The 18,683-nt window shown below is 46.0% G+C and overlaps 1 protein-coding gene and 1 long non-coding RNA gene across 3 annotated transcripts in view; one reads left to right on the forward strand and one right to left on the reverse strand.

Moving 5' to 3' along the window:
• Nucleotides 1–18,683, forward strand: part of LOC139060782 (uncharacterized) — a 42,661-nt gene that overhangs the window by 21,435 nt on the left and 2,543 nt on the right. Inside the window, exons 3-4 of the long non-coding RNA XR_011515036.1 lie at nucleotides 3,674–3,743; nucleotides 17,530–17,633. This is a non-coding gene — a long non-coding RNA (uncharacterized lncRNA). The remainder of the gene's footprint in view (nucleotides 1–3,673; nucleotides 3,744–17,529; nucleotides 17,634–18,683) is intronic.
• Nucleotides 1,854–17,969, reverse strand: LOC135914253 (uncharacterized). Of its 2 annotated transcripts, none has more exons than XM_065447032.2 (3): nucleotides 17,735–17,969; nucleotides 4,830–5,048; nucleotides 1,854–2,134 (listed from the first exon to the last, which is right to left on the reverse strand). In XM_065447032.2, the coding sequence occupies exons 1-3, from the start codon at nucleotides 17,796–17,798 to the stop codon at nucleotides 2,076–2,078; spliced, it is 342 nt and encodes a 113-aa protein (XP_065303104.2). In that variant the 5' UTR covers nucleotides 17,799–17,969; the 3' UTR covers nucleotides 1,854–2,075. The 2 variants fall into 2 exon arrangements, with proteins under 2 accessions (XP_065303104.2, XP_065303103.2); XM_065447031.2 differs by having other exon boundaries at nucleotides 4,830–5,051; nucleotides 17,735–17,968.

The raw sequence follows: 18,683 nt of genomic DNA on the forward strand, positions 1-18,683 counted from the left end.
ATCCTCGGCGGTAGCAGCTTCTCTCCGCTGGCGCTTTGCTTGAGCTTCTCGCCCTCGAAGCTCGGGATTTGCGCGACGTCGGCGCTGCCGCTCTCGTGCGAGCTCCAGCTGCCACTTGCACTGAGCGGAATCCATGGGGCGAAAGGGCGCGAGCCGACGAAACACCTGCTCCTATAACGCTCTCCCCCCTCCCCGGCGAGCGCTCTACCCCCTACCTCTCCCCCCCTCCCCCTGCGTGACACCGGACGGCGAAGGCTCGACTTAGAACAGCTCCACTTTTAAAAGTAAAACAATATACAGTGCAGTTCACTTTTAAAGGAAACACAAACGTTGAACATGTGCATGTCTTTTTCCTATGGCAAGTGCACAATCGCCCGACTATGCAACAGACGGCTTGCGGTTGGAGTCACTGGCATCTTTTTACACATCCTGTGTAGTGCATTGACGTCGCTTCAGCCGGCATGTGCAGCTAGAACTGCAGTCAAGTGAGAGCCGTACATTCGAGTGTTGCCTTTAAGAATGGACCACACTGTACACGTGACAATATAACCTACAATGGCAGTGGTTGAGCGCTTAGTAAAGACGAGGGCAAAAAAGAAGACACGTGGACGCACGGGCGCTACTCGCAACAATTAAGTTTAATTCCTTGACAGAGTCGAACAAAAGTGCCTTTAGAATTCACGTCACCGACTACATGAACCACGTTGCCACCGGGGAGTACGATGACAAGATAGATAGTACGGACAAGAAGAATTAAATTTAGTTACGCATGTGCACGTGTAGGCCTCGTCTTTACTATAAGCGCTCAACTTGTGCCATTCAAGGTGTACCAACAGGCCCATTTCGCCACAGTTGTCGACTTCATAATCCTAAAAATTCTATATTGAAGATTTTTCCAGTGATAGCATCAAAGGCCATGGAATTTTATCTTCTATTTCTTGCTGTGCAGTGCATTTATGGTTGCTGTCTTACCATCAGACAAGTTGGTTCTGCGTGCTCTCCCTGTACTTTCTAGGAGAATTCCAGAGTTCACGCTGCTGCTGGCTATAGGGAGTACACATCGAAATCATCGAGGCCACCATATTGTTGTATGCAGCCAGCATGGTGAAAGGCTGTGCTTTGTCTCGATCGCTTCATCTTAGCACCGTAGTGCATGGAATCTGGTAGAATAAACGGTGCAGGTGATGTCACGTGAATGCGCCGTTTGTTCACTCTGCGCTTCACGCGTACGTACGGGTGATTTTTTCGAAAACAAGTCATCAATGGTATTGGGCTCTCGCTTAAATCTTCAGGTGTTTCGCGGCCTGCGTTGGTTTAATACTTTGCAGACACGATTGTGACGGCTCTATCTGTGTATCGCGCTTGTTTCTTCACTATGCCAGACCCTAGTGAGATGTGCTATAGAAGTGCTATAGTCTTTTCATGTAAATATACTTGATGCAAATAAATTTCAAAGTTAAAAACATTCCCTCAGATTCTCAGTGCAAGCTACCTTTTTGTGATTTGTGTGTTTGTGTAATAGTAATGGACGGTGACGTACATAATTTCTTAATAATTACGCAAAACTTCAGAGTGTCCGCTAAAAACGTCAAGAAATACTAGGACCGGGCGACCTCTTATGCAAACGGGGCTATACAGAAGAAACGATATAATTGGCATAGTGTTATTGGTGTATGTTGTTTATTTAGCTAATACTGGTGCTTGCTTTTTGCCGCCTAGGCTGGAGGGGGTACATGACTCAAATAGTATGCGTATATTGCACTGCAGGGGAAGACGCACATTTAGAACACATTGAACAAGGTGAACAATTTGCCGTTATCAAAGTATTGTTGCATAAAGAAGAGCGATGGAGATGTGAACAAGCAAAAATAATATTTACGTCCGAGCGCGCCTCAGTGAAGCAATGAAGTTAAAGAAAATAAAAACTGATATTTGTGAAGAAAACCATGTAAATTGGCGTAAGACATGCACGCGTGCTATCCGTGCTCGCGTTGACCTTCTTACGGTGCCTCCTAAGTTTATTTCGAGTTGCCAGGTATTTATGTCAGCAAACGGGGATGACGACAGCCACTGTTTCAACGCTTCGCACACGTGCAGCGACACTTCCCTTTGAACTCGTATGGGTTGACGGCGCCTGAAATTGAAAACAGAGGGATTCATTTGAGTAAGCCAGCGCTCACGGGAAAAAAAAGAACAATATATAAAACGGAAGACTGAGTTCACTATTTTTTATTGCTATCCACGCAAGCGTATATTTTTCTCCCCACATCCTCATAAACACAGGACAGAGCAGCACTATTCACGCAGTGACAACAGAAAGAAGGTTGGTATAATAACGCGTTAACCGTGAATTACTGCAAATGTTCACAATACGTATGCACCATTTGCCATTTCTGCCTTAGTCAGTGTGACAATAAGCTAATCGGGTTGAACACTAACGACGAGCACTGGGTGTATCCCTCACTTTCTTGCCGGCTGCTTGTCTTGAAGATCACTCAGAAATTACGCCAACGACTCTCACAGAGAGCTAAAAAATACTGTTAATACTTTACAGTCACGAAACGAAACCATCGCATTTATTTTGTTCTCAAACACAGGCCTGCCACCATTAACATCCAAAATTCTCACCAGACTAACTCGTCGGGCATAGACACTTATGGATACCAAATGATGATTTCAATGTGATGAGCACCACTTTGAGATCAATCCAGGTGAAATGGCGCGTCAGGTATGTGGCCAATACCGGAACGCACATCATATTACTGAAAATGCCATGAAGCACTCTCTTGTTCACGTATTTGAACTTGCTGTAAATGTTCCATCTTGCCTACCTTACACATGAGAGATCTGGACTGCACCGCATTTCAAGATTTGCGCTACGGATTATCGGCACTGCTGATGGCCCACCTAAAGCACGTTAACTGGTCCAGGCGACTGGACGGAGCGCCACGAACAAGGACCCATCTGGAACATTATTATCTCTAATTTGGACTGATCTAGTCAGGAATAAAGTCTTCATGTCCTTTCAAAACAAGGCCCTTCAATTGAAACACACCTAAATTGTAAATTTTATATGCACGCACAAGAGTAAATGTGGGTCACGAAACTAAACATTAGCTTCCAGTGACGTTTTCTGAAACTGTTTGAGTTAGGGTTCAGTTGTCTAGCGGCCAATTATATCCTTATTGCGCAGGACCTTCAGTACGCGATCCGTTACATCGCAAGTAAGAACGCTTGGTAGCCAGCCACCTCAGGCTTCGTTGGCTGTACCGCACTGTGTTGAACAGACTCGAGTCCCGAGTTGCTCTCATTATATATAGGGCAGTAAGTATTCTTGCATTTTTCAAAGTTGGACCTTTTATCAGAGCGGCAGCGTGCTGCAAGAACGTGCTACTTGCAACCGCAACGAGGTAGAAGCTTCGGCCGGTTGTTTCAGCATAGTTCAGATTTTGTGGGGCCCGCCGTGCTGACGTAGAGACTTTGGCATTGCGCCGCTGTGCACGAGATTGCGGGATAAAATCCCGGTGCGGCGGCTGCATTTCGATGGAGGCAAAACGCAGAAACGCCGGTGTACCGTGCATTGGGCGCATGTTAAAGAACTCGAGGTGGTCAAAATTAATGCGCAATCCCCCACTACGGCAAACTACAGAATTTATTTATTCTTATTTTTCAGGATCAGCGAGACGAAGCGCACGAAAAAGAAAGGACATACTAGTTGTCCCGTATGCAACTTTTACGCAAGGGTGAGTTCCGTAACAGTTTTCGTGCGGCGTTGAAGGTCGGCGCGCGACAGCGTGGTCGGGGGATGGGGGTAATTCCAATGTATAATGCGTGTCAGAGCCCCGAAGTTGTGAAATTTAATGGTCAAACATTGAAATATAAAGTCAACTTCCGTATAGCTCACTATGAGACACAGGGACTTATATGCACGTTTTTTTAAACAGTAATAGTTAATTTTTGTTTATGGTTATACTGGCTCTACGTTGAAAGCCAACTAGGATTTCGTACGCCTACGGCAGTGAAACCCGAAGAACCAGTCAGAACCGCGCTCTAACGCAAAGCGAGGGCATGAGTCAAGCAAGCAGACCACTGGTACCGCCTTCTGACGAGTGTGAGAACTAGTTCACACGGCTTCGCTGTCTTTGATTGTCGAGGTACCAGATTAGCATTCAGATCACTGCGTATCACAACAAACAGCAGCTACGTAGTGACATCTGCATAATGCTTTGCATTACATATATGTCAAGTCGAGTCGGCTCTGCTTGAATCTTTTTTTTTGCTTGGGCTTTGTTTTAGTGCTTCTTGGTCCTACAAGATAACAATTTCCAGCTCCTCCAACTTCCTAAACTTGGCAGCATTGGTTCTTCCAGTGCTAGCGTTTCTAGCGAAGGTGGCAGTTTCTGTCGTAAAGGTCTTGTGAGGACTATGGAGCTTTCGGAACAGGCCATGGCGTAGGATTAAAGCCAAGGTGCAATTTCCCCTAAAAATACATAAATTGCGCTCTTACATTCTAAACAAGGATCAGTTGAACGAAATGTTGTGGATGTTATACAGACACGGAAGCGTAGCTTAATATAAACGCAAATGTATCGTCAAGGCGCTGTCATTCACGTCCCGACAATTTCTAAGGAGAGGTTATTGATTGCCCAGTGCCATTTATTGATGGCGCTGGGCGTCCCATCGAGAGTTGGGAGGCTCTGGAGCGATTATGAAAACTTATGTTTTATGAACCCGCGCCTTAGTGAAAGCACAATACCTTTTTTTTTCACTCCGCTCCCTTCGAAATTTGGTTCAAGCGCCTAGTTAAACCTTGTATCGATGACACTTACCTTCGAAGAGCACTTGACAGACGACGTCCCTGCTACCGTTCGCCCGCTTTCCATTGGCACAGTCAATCCTGATGCCTGTGTCGTACTCGCAGAGGTAGTAGAATGACGTCACGTTCGCCACAGCGTGCCAGTGGATGAACGAGTGGCCCGGTTTCAGCATCCGCGAACGGCAGTCCTCGTTGGCCTCTCGCTGCAATTGCTCGTCGCTCGCCGCTCCCGCTGCTGATAGCATCAATGCGGCAGGCGACGCCGACGGCACCGCAACGCATGCGCAGCACCGCCAGTTTTACTTGACGCTAAACTGACATCCAAGTCTCATAAAGCGATGACTATTAAAAATACATTCTTCGAAGTTTTCAAGGCGTCTATCGCAGGTCACGTTCTAGGTCATGAAATGCTTGTAGTCACTGTGTTTACTAAGCGAAAAGTCACCAGAAAAAGAAAGAAAAAACAAAGGGAAAAGCGACAAATTTGTGACTACAGATATCGCTGAACCTATATGAATGTAGCATGTTGCACTTAGGAGAGAAAGCTGAACTCTACCGGCCGTAGGAATCAGACTTTTGCTTCCGAGCCTCATTGTTTATTAAGGAAGTGTTGAAAATCGAAAAAGTTGAAAAAACTTGGAGCACAAAGCAGACAAATCTATAACTATGCATCAAAAGCATTTGTCGAAGTTTTGTAAACTACATCTCACAGAGCATCTGAAGCGAGCAGATTTGATGTATGCGTTCATAGCTTATAGGAAAGTGTTGCAATGTTTACGGGGCTTTTGCAAAAGTCCTACTCGAAAATTACTGGCATAGTTCAAGGTGGTGTATAATGTATCGATTTCGTATGCTTTAGCTGCCTCAGCAGGTGCAGTTTGACATAAATGTTATGCTCTTTTTATTTCTGGGGTACTGAATTGTAAACTTCATGCATCAGATTTTTTTCTAACTTTCTGCAGTTCCTGCAAAACAAAAAAGAAAGAAAGTGATAGCCTAAACAAATCTGTTCTTACAGTCGGTAGACTTTACCCTTTTCTTTTAAGCGCAGCAAACCTCATCGAAATGTGTGCTGGCGATGCCGGGCAAAAACGTTTTTCCGTTCTCATGCATAGATAGAAGCTCCAGAGGTAAAGCTTTCTCTTAGCGGGGGCATCAAGGTTCTGTCTGGGTGGCAAAGGGGATATGCACAATAATGCGAGTGCTCTTATCCGCACACCTTGTCCGACCTAACCAAGATAAGGGACCTCGGGCTAGAATCGTAAATAAGGAGTCAACGTGCTGACTGATGGCATCATTCCTGACTCCATGTGTCCCCGCATCATCCATGTTATGGAAAAGCGCGTCTCACCTTTAAACGTGCTACTGCGAGAACGTAGCCATGTTGGTAAGGGCCTGTTAGATGTGTGGGCAATAGGAATGATGGGTAGCACATGGATTTGCCTAAACTTCATCCTTATGCCTTTAAATGGCTTCGTGACGTTGCAAAGGGATCATTTTAAAAGAAAGTACTGCGTCATAAATAGTCACGTAAACCTTATTACAACTGACCGACGGCAGGATTCCAGCGCATGACCTCTAGCACAGAAGCCCGATATTAAAACCGGTATGCCACGAACGCACGGACAAGCGCGGAACCACTGTATTAGCAGCCATTATGCGTGCTTGCAGCGTCTTATTACCTTCTGCATAAAAAAAAAATGTCTAAATTGCTTCGACATTTAGGAGAAGTTAGGCCCAAATAAAGCGTAATAAACCAAGCCACAAGGACGTCTGAAGCCCCAAGCGCGAAGATAAAACAAATCCACGCACTACGCGCCCATCATTCCCATGATGACTAAACGATCGTAGCGCCAGAGTTCTCTCTAGTAAATGTAGGAAACTTTATGGTGCATAGCAGTCCGAGTGGACAGTGAATTTAAGGCCACGAACGCCGACGGTTTTCCGTCGAATGTGTCTCTATCCTGCGCCATCGATGCCCTTCGCCTCTAACAGCGCTGGCGACACCTCTCATGACGTCAGCGCTGTAAGACGCCTGACAGCTGTTATCCTGCTACACAGCAGCAGTTGCCTCGGATGCTGCTTCGAGCCAACATGTCGCCTTGCGTTTGGTTAGAACACCGGCCAAGGGATTTGAGCGCGTCTCTAAACGTTGCTATCGCTGCGAATCCTTCGCCCTTCGGGCAATACTGTGAATTTTGTACGAGTGGCTGATCTCCAGAGAAGCCGTTGACAATTTTTCTATTCGACCCTTCAGTTCAGAGACCTCAAGAGTGGGGCTTTAAGAATATCTGAGACGAAGTGCAGTTTTTGCACACTGGCGAAATTGTGCTCTTCACAACGTATATCTGGCCCCCATCTATCATAACTCTAAAAACACCGGGTTTCTGAAATGACGATTAGATCGGACCGTAACAGTTTTTAAAAGCAAAATATGTGGCTAGGACTTAAAATAGGGAACACGTGCACTTCATGATTTATTGTCAGCTGGTGGTGCTCGGAAACGTTCATCGGTGAAGGAACGTGCAGGATCCATGCTTACCGTTTTTGGCCACAGGAACGTGACATTTATAGGTTTCAGTCGATTCGGTGAGCCGAGGGGCTCTTATTCGACGCTGCTACGCACGCAATAGGAGTCCGGAACTGCCTTTTCCTGTTTTCTAGCGTCACGCAACTCGCTCGTCAGCTGCGAATCTCTGAGCACGTCCGAAGCGACCCACATTTTTCTTTTGGTATAGAGCGTTGTCGACTCCCCAACTCGGTTTTCTCGAATGCCATTAACGCCCAGTCTCGTTTATAAGCACTTTTACCCTTCCTTTTTTCAGTGTATGCCCACTTTTTTGACGCAATAAAAAAGAAAGACTGTAAAGTGCCATCTAAAGAAGGTCACGCGATACGACCGTAGCTGGTACCATGACGACGTCTACTAAGAGGCCATGACTACTCGGCAAAATTACGACCACGATGGCAGCACAGGAAAGAAAGACACCGTCGGCGATGCCTCAGTTTTTAGACGTAGCTGGCCTCCTATTGAGTTCTGCATATGCGTAGGTGGAGTGTTCCAGTTATTTCTCCTTTCGATCGTGACGCACAGGATGACATGCTATGAGGGCCACAAAGGCGGCGCAAGGTACACTGAACAACTGTCGCTTAAAAAAAAGTGACATTGCACAGCAACATGGGCACCCATTCTGCTATTGCACAGTGAAAAAGAATATTCACTTGACTAATAACCCAATCGGATAAATTCGAAGTACTATCGGCCAAAAAAGTAAACGGACCACGGCACAGGTGGCCGGAGCGGCTGCGGGGCCACACCGGGGCGCTGCTATCTCGCTCCGCGCACTGACGGCGAGAGTGCCCCGAGTGACGCTAGACTTCGCCCTCACTCTCGCGCGGGGCCTTGTCACGCTTGATAAATTTCTAGTGCGCCGTTCGGTTGCTCTGCTGCTGACGGTCGCGACAAAGGGGACTGTGCATCGCCGGTAGTTTAGCACATGGCGCTGTCGAACTGTAGTGGACGGCCGCGGGGCATCAAACCGCGCCACTGAGAAGGAACGAAGACTCGTTCTTAACGTTGTTTTGCTTATATTCACCATGTATCTCATATTAGTGCATTTCGCTGGCGTCCACCGCTGCTCGATCTTAGGCAACACAACGCCAGGAGCCGCAACGGCGGCTACGGTGACGCGCGTTTGCAGGTGCCAAGCTTTACTGCCGGCGCGGGTGCTCTGTCGAGATTACTTTTCCGGCATTGTCTCCAGCAGTGGGTTTATTAACTGTAGCAGTGCGCCTCTCCACACTGCTTTAATTCACTACCACAATACACAGTCCGTTATAAAACGTTCTTTACAAAAGTACCGTCAGAAAGAGATGATTGGAAAGACTAATCGGAAAAACAAGTCGCTCGTGAAAGTTTATTCACGGAAGAAGATAAAAAATGGGGTTCCATGCGTTGAAGAGGTCCTCAATGGGATGAAAATTCGCCGTCAACCGCGATGACTCGGCCTACTCATTTTGGCATCGAGTCATAGAGCGCGGCCACTAGCTACGGACGTCCGCGTAGAGCTTCCCACTCATCCTTCACGGCATGCCAAAGCTGATCTGCTTTTATCTGCTTCCGTGAATAAGCTTTCACGCGCGACTAGTTGTTTTCCGATTCGCTTTTCCAATCGTCTCTTTCTGACGGTATTTTTGTAAAGAAAGTTTCATAACGGGCTGCGTATTGTAGTATCGAAATAAAGCAGTTTTGAGAGGCGTCGTTGCCATAGTTATTACACCCACTGCTGGAGACAATGCCGGATAAGTAATATCGACAGAAAACTCGCACCGGCAGCAAAGCTTCGCGCCTGTAAGTTATCGCGCCGGCGTGAAAGAGCGCGCATGGAGCGGCATTCGCCGTAGCCGCCGTTGCGGCTCCTTGCGTTGTGTTGCCTAAGATCGAGCAGCGGTGGACGCCAGCGAAATGCACTAATATGAGATACATGGTGAATATAAGCAAAACAACGTTAAGAACGAGTCTTCGTTCCTTCTCAGTGGCGCGGTTTGATGCCCCGCGGCCGTCCACTACAGTTCGACAGCGCCATGTGCTAAACTACCGGCGATGCACAGTCCCCTTTGTCGCGACCGTCAGCAGCAGAGCAACCGAACGGCGCACTAGAAATTTATCAAGCGTGACAAGGCCCCGCGCGAGAGTGAGGGCGAAGTCTAGCGTCACTCGGGGCACTCTCGCCGTCAGCGCGCGGAGCGAGATAGCAGCGCCCCGGTGTGGCCCCGCAGCCGCTCCGGCCACCTGTGCCGTGGTCCGTTTACTTTTTTGGCCGATAGTACATTTGCAATCAAGAAGCCACAGCGATGAAACTCTTTCAGCGTGCGTTGCAGCGTTGCAGCCTTGAACTACTTAGGGTATTATATCAAAAATATCTTGACGACCTTATGGAGGGCATACAAAATAGAGCGACTTTTTATTTCAAACATTTATACTTATCATTCAGGTCTAACCCAAATAAAGATCGGCCTTTTATTGCAATCATTACGTATTCGCCGTGAAATTGCCCTTTTAATATTATTTCATCGATTCATTCACATAGCTGTTCTATCCATATCAAATCTTAAAGACACACTGTGGACGTCACGAAGACTGCACAATCAGTTCAGCTACACCAACATTTGTGACATTGCACAAACTTTCAGCGTTCCAGCTCTTCCTCGTGCAATCTGCCAATGGAACACTCTTCCGGATAATATCGCTTCCCAATCCAACCATGACGCATTTCGCAGTCGACTTAATGGTCGAACACTTCGCCGTTAAATTAAATTATGAGGTTTTACGTGCCAAAACCACTTTCTGATCATGAGGCATGCCATAGCGGAGGAATCCGGAAATTTCGACCACCTGGGGTTCTTTAACGTGCACATAAATCTAAGTACACGGGTGTTTTCGCATTTCGCCTCCATCGAAATGCGGCCGCCGTGGCCGGGAATCGAACCGGCGACGTCGTGCTCAGAAGCCCAGCACCAAAGCCACTGAGCAACTACCGCGGATCACTTTGTCGTGTCAGCCCACTAAAATTAAATTGAGTTTTTTTACGTGCTAAAACCCCGATCTGATTATGAGGCACGCTGTAGTGGGGCTGCGGAAATTTGGAGCACCTGGAGTTCTTTAACGTGCACCTAAATCTAAGTACGCAGGTGTTTTCGCATTTCGCCCCCATAGATATGCGGTCGCCGTGGCCGGGATTCGATGCCGCAACTTCGTGCTTAGCAGCCCAACACCATAGCCAGTAAGCGACCGCAGAGGGTTCTAGTCCTTCTCTGTCTTCATTTTTACTTCTGTCTTTATTCTTTCCCTATAGCGTTCTATATCCTTACTAAGCATCTTCATTGACTTTTGGTGCATAAGTTTCTTGAGCGTCTTATGTTGATTATTTATTTTTATGAGCAAATCCCGTAGGAGTTCACACACTTTTCATAATCGCTGAACCTGCGTCGATGACGGAGTTTATTGTTAAGGTCGTGTTATTTTTTTCACTTTGCATTGCAGTGATCCACCACTTGATATGTCTTCCCTCGCGCTTGTATGCTTACTCTGTAACACAATGATCTTCATGTAATATTTACACTTGTAATTCCGCCTGTATGAGTTCCTGTTTTAGAGCGCAGCTCTTCAGTTTCAGTGGCGAACGTCGGCAGCGTCGGCGTAACAGAGTGAACGAGCATCGCGAAGGATGAAAGCGAACGTGGAGCTCAGCGGTTGATGAAAGAAGGGCCATAGCTAAGAGAGGAGGAGGGTATAGCGGAACCATTAGGCAGAAAGCGGAGGAGTGGACGGGAGACGGTCTGCGCATGCGCTGAGTTGCCGGCGACCATGGCATCCGCAGCCGCGTGGACGATCTCATCTGCGCTTCCGAGGGGAGAGGGTGCAGGGTGCCGTGAGGTGGGGAGGGCTGCGCTCGGCCGCGGCGTGTGCTGCTGAGGTAAGTCTGTGGTACCAGCGTGCCTTACGGGAATCGCTGCTTCTGCAAGGGGCGATAGCGAGGGGCTACGAGTGACACTCGATGTGACGCTTCCTTAGTTGAAACGCCGCTGACACTGGTGGCACGACTTCCCCGCGATGAAGGGCCGCTCTCGTCTTCGGTGGAAAGAAAGCCTGAGAAGAAAAGTGCAGTGCCGCGCAAGACGGGCTGTGCGGCGACGATGGCTACGATATGGAGCCAGAGTAGCGCGCGTTGTCCGTATGGAAACAAAGCGCTGCATGAGCGGAGGTCTGTCTGCGGCGGCTGCTGTTAATCGCACCCACGCGTCACTCATGCGCTGCGTCCCCTTGCGATCACCCCAATTAGCGAGGCAGACGCGCAAAACTTCGCCTTGTTTGAAACATGCCGCACAAGCCAGATTGTCCGCGCCAGCCAGTATGTTGCGAAAATAAAAACACGTATAGAGCTGCGCTCAGATTTTGCATTAGGGAGTAGCGTAATCTTCGGTGAACTTTTTTTTGTTTTCATCTGAATTGAATTTTTGTATTGACTGTTTTCACGTTGCGTTCTATTGCGTTGTACGAATAATCCGCTTGTTACGCTGACGCCTTTTTGTTGTTTTAAATGACGCTTGTTTTACGTTTATCTAACCGTAGTCCCTCCTTACCCAATGCTTTCATAATGGTCTGTAAGCTACTCCTAGATAAATCAAATAAAGATATCCTGCTTTGTCCTTGTCGGAGTTGAACTTGCTTAAAGAAACAAGTTCAAGTTCAAACAAAACAAGTGAACAGCATTCAGAACTTGCTAGATGACAGATTGTTTTTGCGCGTTGAAGTGTTACGACTGTCCTAATGTATTGTTCCCCGCACTAAATCCCTGTATTCATCTAGCAGTGTGGTCGCCAGGTCACCTCAAGCTCTTATAAACAGCTTTTTTTTCGTGTTACTAGCATCACGGCTTTGTTACTGCTTGTCAAATAAAATTCATATTGAAACAAGCTCTTTCATAAACATGCGCAGGTTGTAGGTTCGGCTCGCACCGGCGGCAATGTGTTCTTTCGTCCGCTTTCATTACCCTTTAGCTTATCGTTTCTACACTTCAATTAAAAGCTTCAATGTATTTTCCCTATGCTTTCCTTGGCTTCGTTATCTGTTAGCTTCATGTGGTTATGGTTAACAAAAATCAACCACTTTAGTTCCCCTTCTTCTCGTTGATTCCGCGTACTGTGCGTGAATAGCCGTACTGTGTTCTAACGCTTCTTCCTTTGAAGATGGGAGGTGGCGGGTTCAAACACTTTGTAGTGTATATTCTGAACGGACTACCGGTGAAACCGTGATTGTGTGCAGCTGTACTTGGCGTCTCATCTTGGAGCGCACAATTAGCCGCATAGCGAACTAGCCATGGATGTGATTGATAATTGTGGAGGCTGTTCGACGTGGCGTCACTTTAATTCCGATTGCAGAGTCGAAACTGGGCAGAACAACGTACGTAGTGTACTGTGTTCTACTTTAGTCTTTAGGTATGTCCTGTTGCTCTTCCTTTCCTCTCTCCTCCCCTCCTTCCTATCTTCCATTTCTGTGTTGCTGTCACCTCCCTTCAGAAGAGTAGGCAGGCGTTGTGCCCCTTCCGGTGGCAGTTGCCAGCCTGCTCGTCGCTTTCCCTTTCCTGTAAACTGTGTATATGTGTATATGTGTTCAAAACAAATAATAATGATAATCGCGTATTTTCTTTCCTTAAAAAGCAGATGTAAAATTGTTTTCAAGGAGATTCTCATCAAAAGCAGAGGTTTAACACACTGAGTGAACGAATGCTTTATAGGGGTGGTAGTCTCGGGATACCTGATAAGCATTAACGCTTAACTTAGAAGTGCTTAGCGCTTAGAAGCGTTATTTGATTCTAAGAAATACTTCAAGTCTTAGATACAGCCCGTGGAATACGGGACGCCACAGTGTTCCACGAGTAAAAGTGATTGCTGGATGTGTTTTGCCTCTTCCCTCTGTCGTCGTCGTCGTCGACCATATTGTTTCTCTTTCTTGCGCTCTTCCCTCATGGTACCACATCGAGATAATTGCTGAAAATATTGTGCCACCTGTGCAACTCAAGATTTTCTAATAATTATCTTGAATATATAGCGAAAGAATGGAAACAGCTACCCGAACTTGTGAGAATATACATGAGAATGATACTCCGCCGACCATCGGCCCAGAAGGCAGTGAAGGTGCTTTTGTGCTTTCTGAGAACGACTATCTTGCGCAAGCGCTTTTCACTGTGTAGTGCTGTCCGCGCCCGTGGGCACATTCACCGCGTTCTTCTCTCCCTTCTTTATGTTCGCCCTTTCCTTAGCGTAGGGTATCCAACCGGATTCCTTTCTGCTTAACACACCTACCTCCTCTCTTTCATTTTGGTCTCACTTCTGGCGTATTTTATTTTTACCAAGAAAACGCCGCTGCTTTCGTAATGGATTTGATGAATCATATTGCATTCTTTAAACCTGTTTTGAAGTTGTACTGTTTTACCTTTGAGTAGCTATCGACAACGTTATGCATTTAGTGCACCATTGTGTTCTGTATTGAAATTATGCTCCATATGTCCTTTTAGTACGACGTGCTTTTATCACCCCGTTTCTATAGCTTTCATATAATTTTTATACGCTAAGCTATTGCTATCAATGCTTGCACTCGATAATGTTATAAATTGCAGCGTGCTTGTCAAAATTCACTGATTATTAATTTGCTTTCAGTTCTGTTCTGTTGTACAGGGAGAGATTGAGGTAAAGAGTACCTCGGCTATTATACTTCACTATCTTAAGTAGCAAGACAATAAAGGAGAAAATGATAATGCTAAAATAAATGAATGAATGCAAAACGAAATTAAACCAATAAAGATAATATCATTGCAGATAGTTCACTGACGTCTGTCCATGCCGCTATCCGGATAAGATATGCACTTTGTAGTCCGTGGGCTATATCAATACAGCGTATTTATCAAGCTTCCTTTTCTTGGCCGATCCTTTTCAAAGCTGCTTATATGTTGTGTAGCAGATTGCTGGCTTCGCTGAGCTCCCCAGAACGTGAGCTCAGCGAAGCCAGTTTTGAGCTCCCTAGAACAAATATGCAAGCAGAGAAAATAAACAAGACCGCGGAAAAACAGTGAGATTGCCCGGATTAGCGGTGCGCTGACATGTACCCGGATAACGGTGGCTTAGCTAATGCAAGCTGTGTCAACATATTCTTACCGATTTTCACGGTCCTTTGCGAAACTTGCTAATACTCATTCGCGGTCGCGAAGATTGCGTCCAGACCTAGTAGATTATCTTGAACTCTATGTGATTCCGCTAGCAAGAACGACATTCTTCGCTTAAACATCGCCAGATTGTGGGTCGCAGCGCCCACGAGTGCCAAAGGGGGTAATAGGACAGAGTGTGCTCTTGGAGTGTGCTTTGAAGCTTATCAATCAGTCTAAACTTACCGCCGTTTCTATCTAAGCTCTACATTTTCATCTCTTAGGCCCTTCGTAACTACAGAACTACGTGGGCTAGACCGGAGGCTCGCGCTGTGTGCAACGGACACACTTGCTAATGAGTTTCACGATGAAATGTTAATGCGAACTCTACCAGTGCCGCTTATCGCGCGTCAAGGTAGCTTTGCACCTATGGCGTTGCACTGCTCCGCAACCAGATCGAGGGTTCGATTCCCGGCCGTGGTGCCACATCCTGAATTTTGACGGAGTCGAAATGCGAGAGAGCCCGCTTCTGTAATATGCGAGCAGGAAAGATAGGTTGCCAAAAGAAATGGATGTACATTTGCTATGACATGTATAGTCCCAAGTGCTTGATACCAATTAACAGGTTGCGCAAGTGTGCTTTCGAGGCATTCACTAACAAAGGGTTAATTGTATGCTGTGCTCACTTTTTATTTCGTCGCGGCTAGCTATTGATGCACTTAAAAATGGCTTGGCGCTATGTATGGCTTCAAAGTATGCAATCACAAACGCAACAACGTTATTACTTTTTTATTAAAATGAAAATAAAAGAAAGAGACGTAGTCACCTTACAATGGCGACGGCTACTCCTTTTCGCATAACGCAAACAACAATATAAAGAATGTATGTAAGAAAATGAAAATAAACCACATCATAGGGTCAGAAATCCACAGCACACAGTCCTATACACCCATGAACGTATCAATATAAAAGCCAAATGCAAGTTTCACCTCAACGAGTTCGTAAACAAAGTCACAAACGTCATATAATCGGCCGTGATGTAGACTGCGATGAGCATATCAACAGATGAGGAATTACACTGAGTTAATATAATGCACGCGCAGAATACAAAAAAAAGAAGGAAGCACAACACATAATATACAATCACTAATAATTAAAAATAATAGAAGTAAGTTATAGTAATATTGTGTGACTAGTCAGTGCAATATCTAGTACTTGTTAAGGATGCCTGTCTCTTCGTAAAAATGTTCAAGTGCGTTGAATGCTTTTCGCTGTGAAATTTTCGGTGGCCATAGGCCCAGCAATTTTGCGAGTGAGCAAGGCCGGCGAGGGTCAGTGGAATGCCGCTCTTGTTCTAGCTGTCGTCTTTGCATTGCGTATATGGGACATTCGAGGAGTAGATGGCGAACATCCTTATCGTCGTGGCCACATGAGCAAGCCGAGGAAGGAGCCCGTTTGATGCGATATAGGAAATGTTTGGTGTTTGCTGTCCCAAGGCGCAGTCGATGAATTAGTCTCTCGGTACTTTTCGAAAGTTCTACATCCAGCTGGTATTTTAACTGAGGGTCCACTTCCTAAGGAATTGATTCTTTAGTATTTTCATTAAACAAGGTTGATATACACAAGTGCTTCTTTAGTACTCTCAATTTTCGTTTCGTGTCCATTGGTGACAAAGGGACGAGTTGAACTTCTGCATCTTTATGGGCGGATTTTGCCAATGAATCCGATAATTTGTTGCTTGCTATAGCAGCATGTCCCGGGACCCACTGTAATATCACTTCATCTTTTCTTTCATTAGCATCCGTTTAACTGTTCAGTACTGCGTATGTTATTCGTGCGTGTGGTTGGCTATCATCAATATTTCAAGACATTCTAAAGCTGATAAGGAGTCCGTGCAAATTACCCACTTTGGCGGTGCCTCATATGTTTTGACAAAATAAGTGGCTTGGAGAATTGTCACTAATTCCGCTATTGTTGGCGACGACGTGCGTCCTAGTCGACAAGCGTACTCCATTTGTAAGGATGGTATAACCTAAGCTGCAGTCGCACTTTCTTTGGTTACAGAACCCTTCGTGTAGACATGAATATATTCCTGGTACTTGTCAAATAGGTGATGTAGCGATAATCGTTTGGCTGCTAAAGTAGAAACGTCGCTTTTATTTTTAAGCCCTTCGATTTACGTTTCTATTTTCGGCACTTGCAGAAGCTGCGGTGGGCAGCGGAGGTCTGAGTGACAAAAAACTGATCGTGGAAGACGTGATTTCTGCTCCTGAAATACGGCGTGTATCTGTGCACCTGAATGGTTCGCTATTAGAGAGAGAAGTGGGTGCGCAGAAGGCTGGGTAGAAATTTTGAAGAAATGTTAGAATGTTTCCAAGCTGCGAATTACGGTGAAATGTGGTTCCTGCGCTTCTGCAACGGTGAGGTGACTAGATGCAGCTTGCGGGACCCCTAGACATACTCGTAAACTCCGAGCCTGGAACAGCTGTAGCCGGTGGAGGGACGTTGCAGATAATGTTTGAAGGCACATTGTGAGAATTACAATGTATCGGCTGAAATGGACTTGCTCATTCAGCTGTACGTAAATTAGGACACTATCAGCTGCGACCTTTGACGTGACAGGAAATAGCGGCAAGAAGGTAATTTGCATTGGTTGATTATAGCTAGCAGAAGTCTATATATTTAAATAACCTAAAAAAAGAGAAAATTCATTGCATGCAGGAGATATCACTAATTGTTACGGGGACAGCTGATTCATACTTGTAATAGGACGCAAAACAATCTGATGTAAAATCAGGACAGGAAAGAATGTTCGTCTTGGACTCTCTTTCCTGCCCTATAATTATTGTACATTGTTTCGCGTCTTATTACACCATGAAATGCAGAACAGCAGTGCAGGTTAGGTGCTGTCAAAATTTTCTTAGTCCTTCCGAAGACTTGCTAACTCACATATGCTTAAAAACAATATTGGAAATCCGTTCTTTTTATGATGCTTCCCGTTTTATGTTCCAGTGTGTGCCGGCGACGTGCTACAGTTTTTGATTGGAGGCTAATATAATGTAGGGAAATACACGCTCGCACGCTATTGGGCTCCAAGGTGTCCATTACATAACAAGGTACGTGGCATGATTTATGGCCTTAAACGCTGCGCCCGTCCTTCACCCTAAACCTCTCAGTGGGTGTCGGAGGCGGCGAAATCGTGATCGTGGAGACTTACCTTGGTCGACAGACTTCAATACGAAAATGAAGAGTACGGTAGCGATTTCACTTGTAGTTATCATCGTGGTTTTTATCGCACTCTATCTAGGCTTGTGTTGTCGCGATATAATGTTGAGAGCGAGAGACGTATGCTCCTCAAGTTGCGCTACGGGGCACGGCCAATGATGTCAGGCAGGGCGGCTCTAGTCAGCTTTGCGCTTCTTATTTCAGCCTGGATGAGGAAATAAACGTTCTTTACCCAATAAATGCTTGAACGTTGAAACGTACGGTTTAGCCGCTCTTCTGCGAAATTAGAAGTCCAGGTGTTTATTGGCAATGAAAGACGCATGTAGTTTCTGCGATAGGCGAAGTGTCTTTGTGGCGATCTATAGCGTCGTGAAAGAAAAACCTGGAACACAAGGTTCAGTTTCCGAACTCACGATGTTTCATGCCGTTCTTTTCGCGCATGCATACGAAATGGTGGACGTTTCTCTATCGTGCGTATCACAGTTCTGCGCCTCGTAGCACCTGTGCTTGTATTCTGCAGCTGTAAGCTTTGGGGATATCACAAATGACTCTTTCACGTGCTCCGCGACCGTTTGAGTGTAGCCCAGCAAATTTTAGCAAGTTTCTCTTTGCACTGAGCTTGTGGCTGCAATGTTTGCCTGATTTCAACCGTCATCATTTGCACCGACTGTTTCTATCTGTGAAATGGCTCCGGTTACTTGGCATTTCCCGATGTGAATCAATCTTAAGCTGTCACTTGTGCATGGACACTGCGTTCACCAACGCATACAATTTATTGATTCATATGGCTGGTATAGCGCTCACTGCAACCCCAACGTTTACGAAGAAAGTCTAAAAAAATAGCTCCTTATGTTACTGTTACCATTAAGTTGGCAATGAAATGGTCGCCGTCCGCACCGCCTAAAGCCAGACATATGCAATACATCTCTCGGCGAGCTAAA

Source organism: Dermacentor albipictus, chromosome 6, assembly GCF_038994185.2.
Source record: "Dermacentor albipictus isolate Rhodes 1998 colony chromosome 6, USDA_Dalb.pri_finalv2, whole genome shotgun sequence".
Lineage (NCBI taxonomy): Eukaryota > Metazoa > Arthropoda > Arachnida > Ixodida > Ixodidae > Dermacentor > Dermacentor albipictus.

What these genes read in the sequence shown, in the direction of transcription:
- LOC135914253 (XM_065447031.2), bottom strand. Translation starts at nt 17,798, where the DNA reads ATGATAACTACAAGTGAAATCGCTACCGTACTCTTCATTTTCGTATTG. An exon ending in ATTGAAGTCTGTCGACCAAG is followed by an intron (nt 5,052 to 17,734) that starts GTAAGTCTCCAC and finishes TGATGCTATCAG; the next exon opens with CAGCGGGAGCGGCGAGCGAC. An exon ending in CTGTCAAGTGCTCTTCGAAG is followed by an intron (nt 2,135 to 4,829) that starts GTAAGTGTCATC and finishes TTTCAATTTCAG; the next exon opens with GCGCCGTCAACCCATACGAG.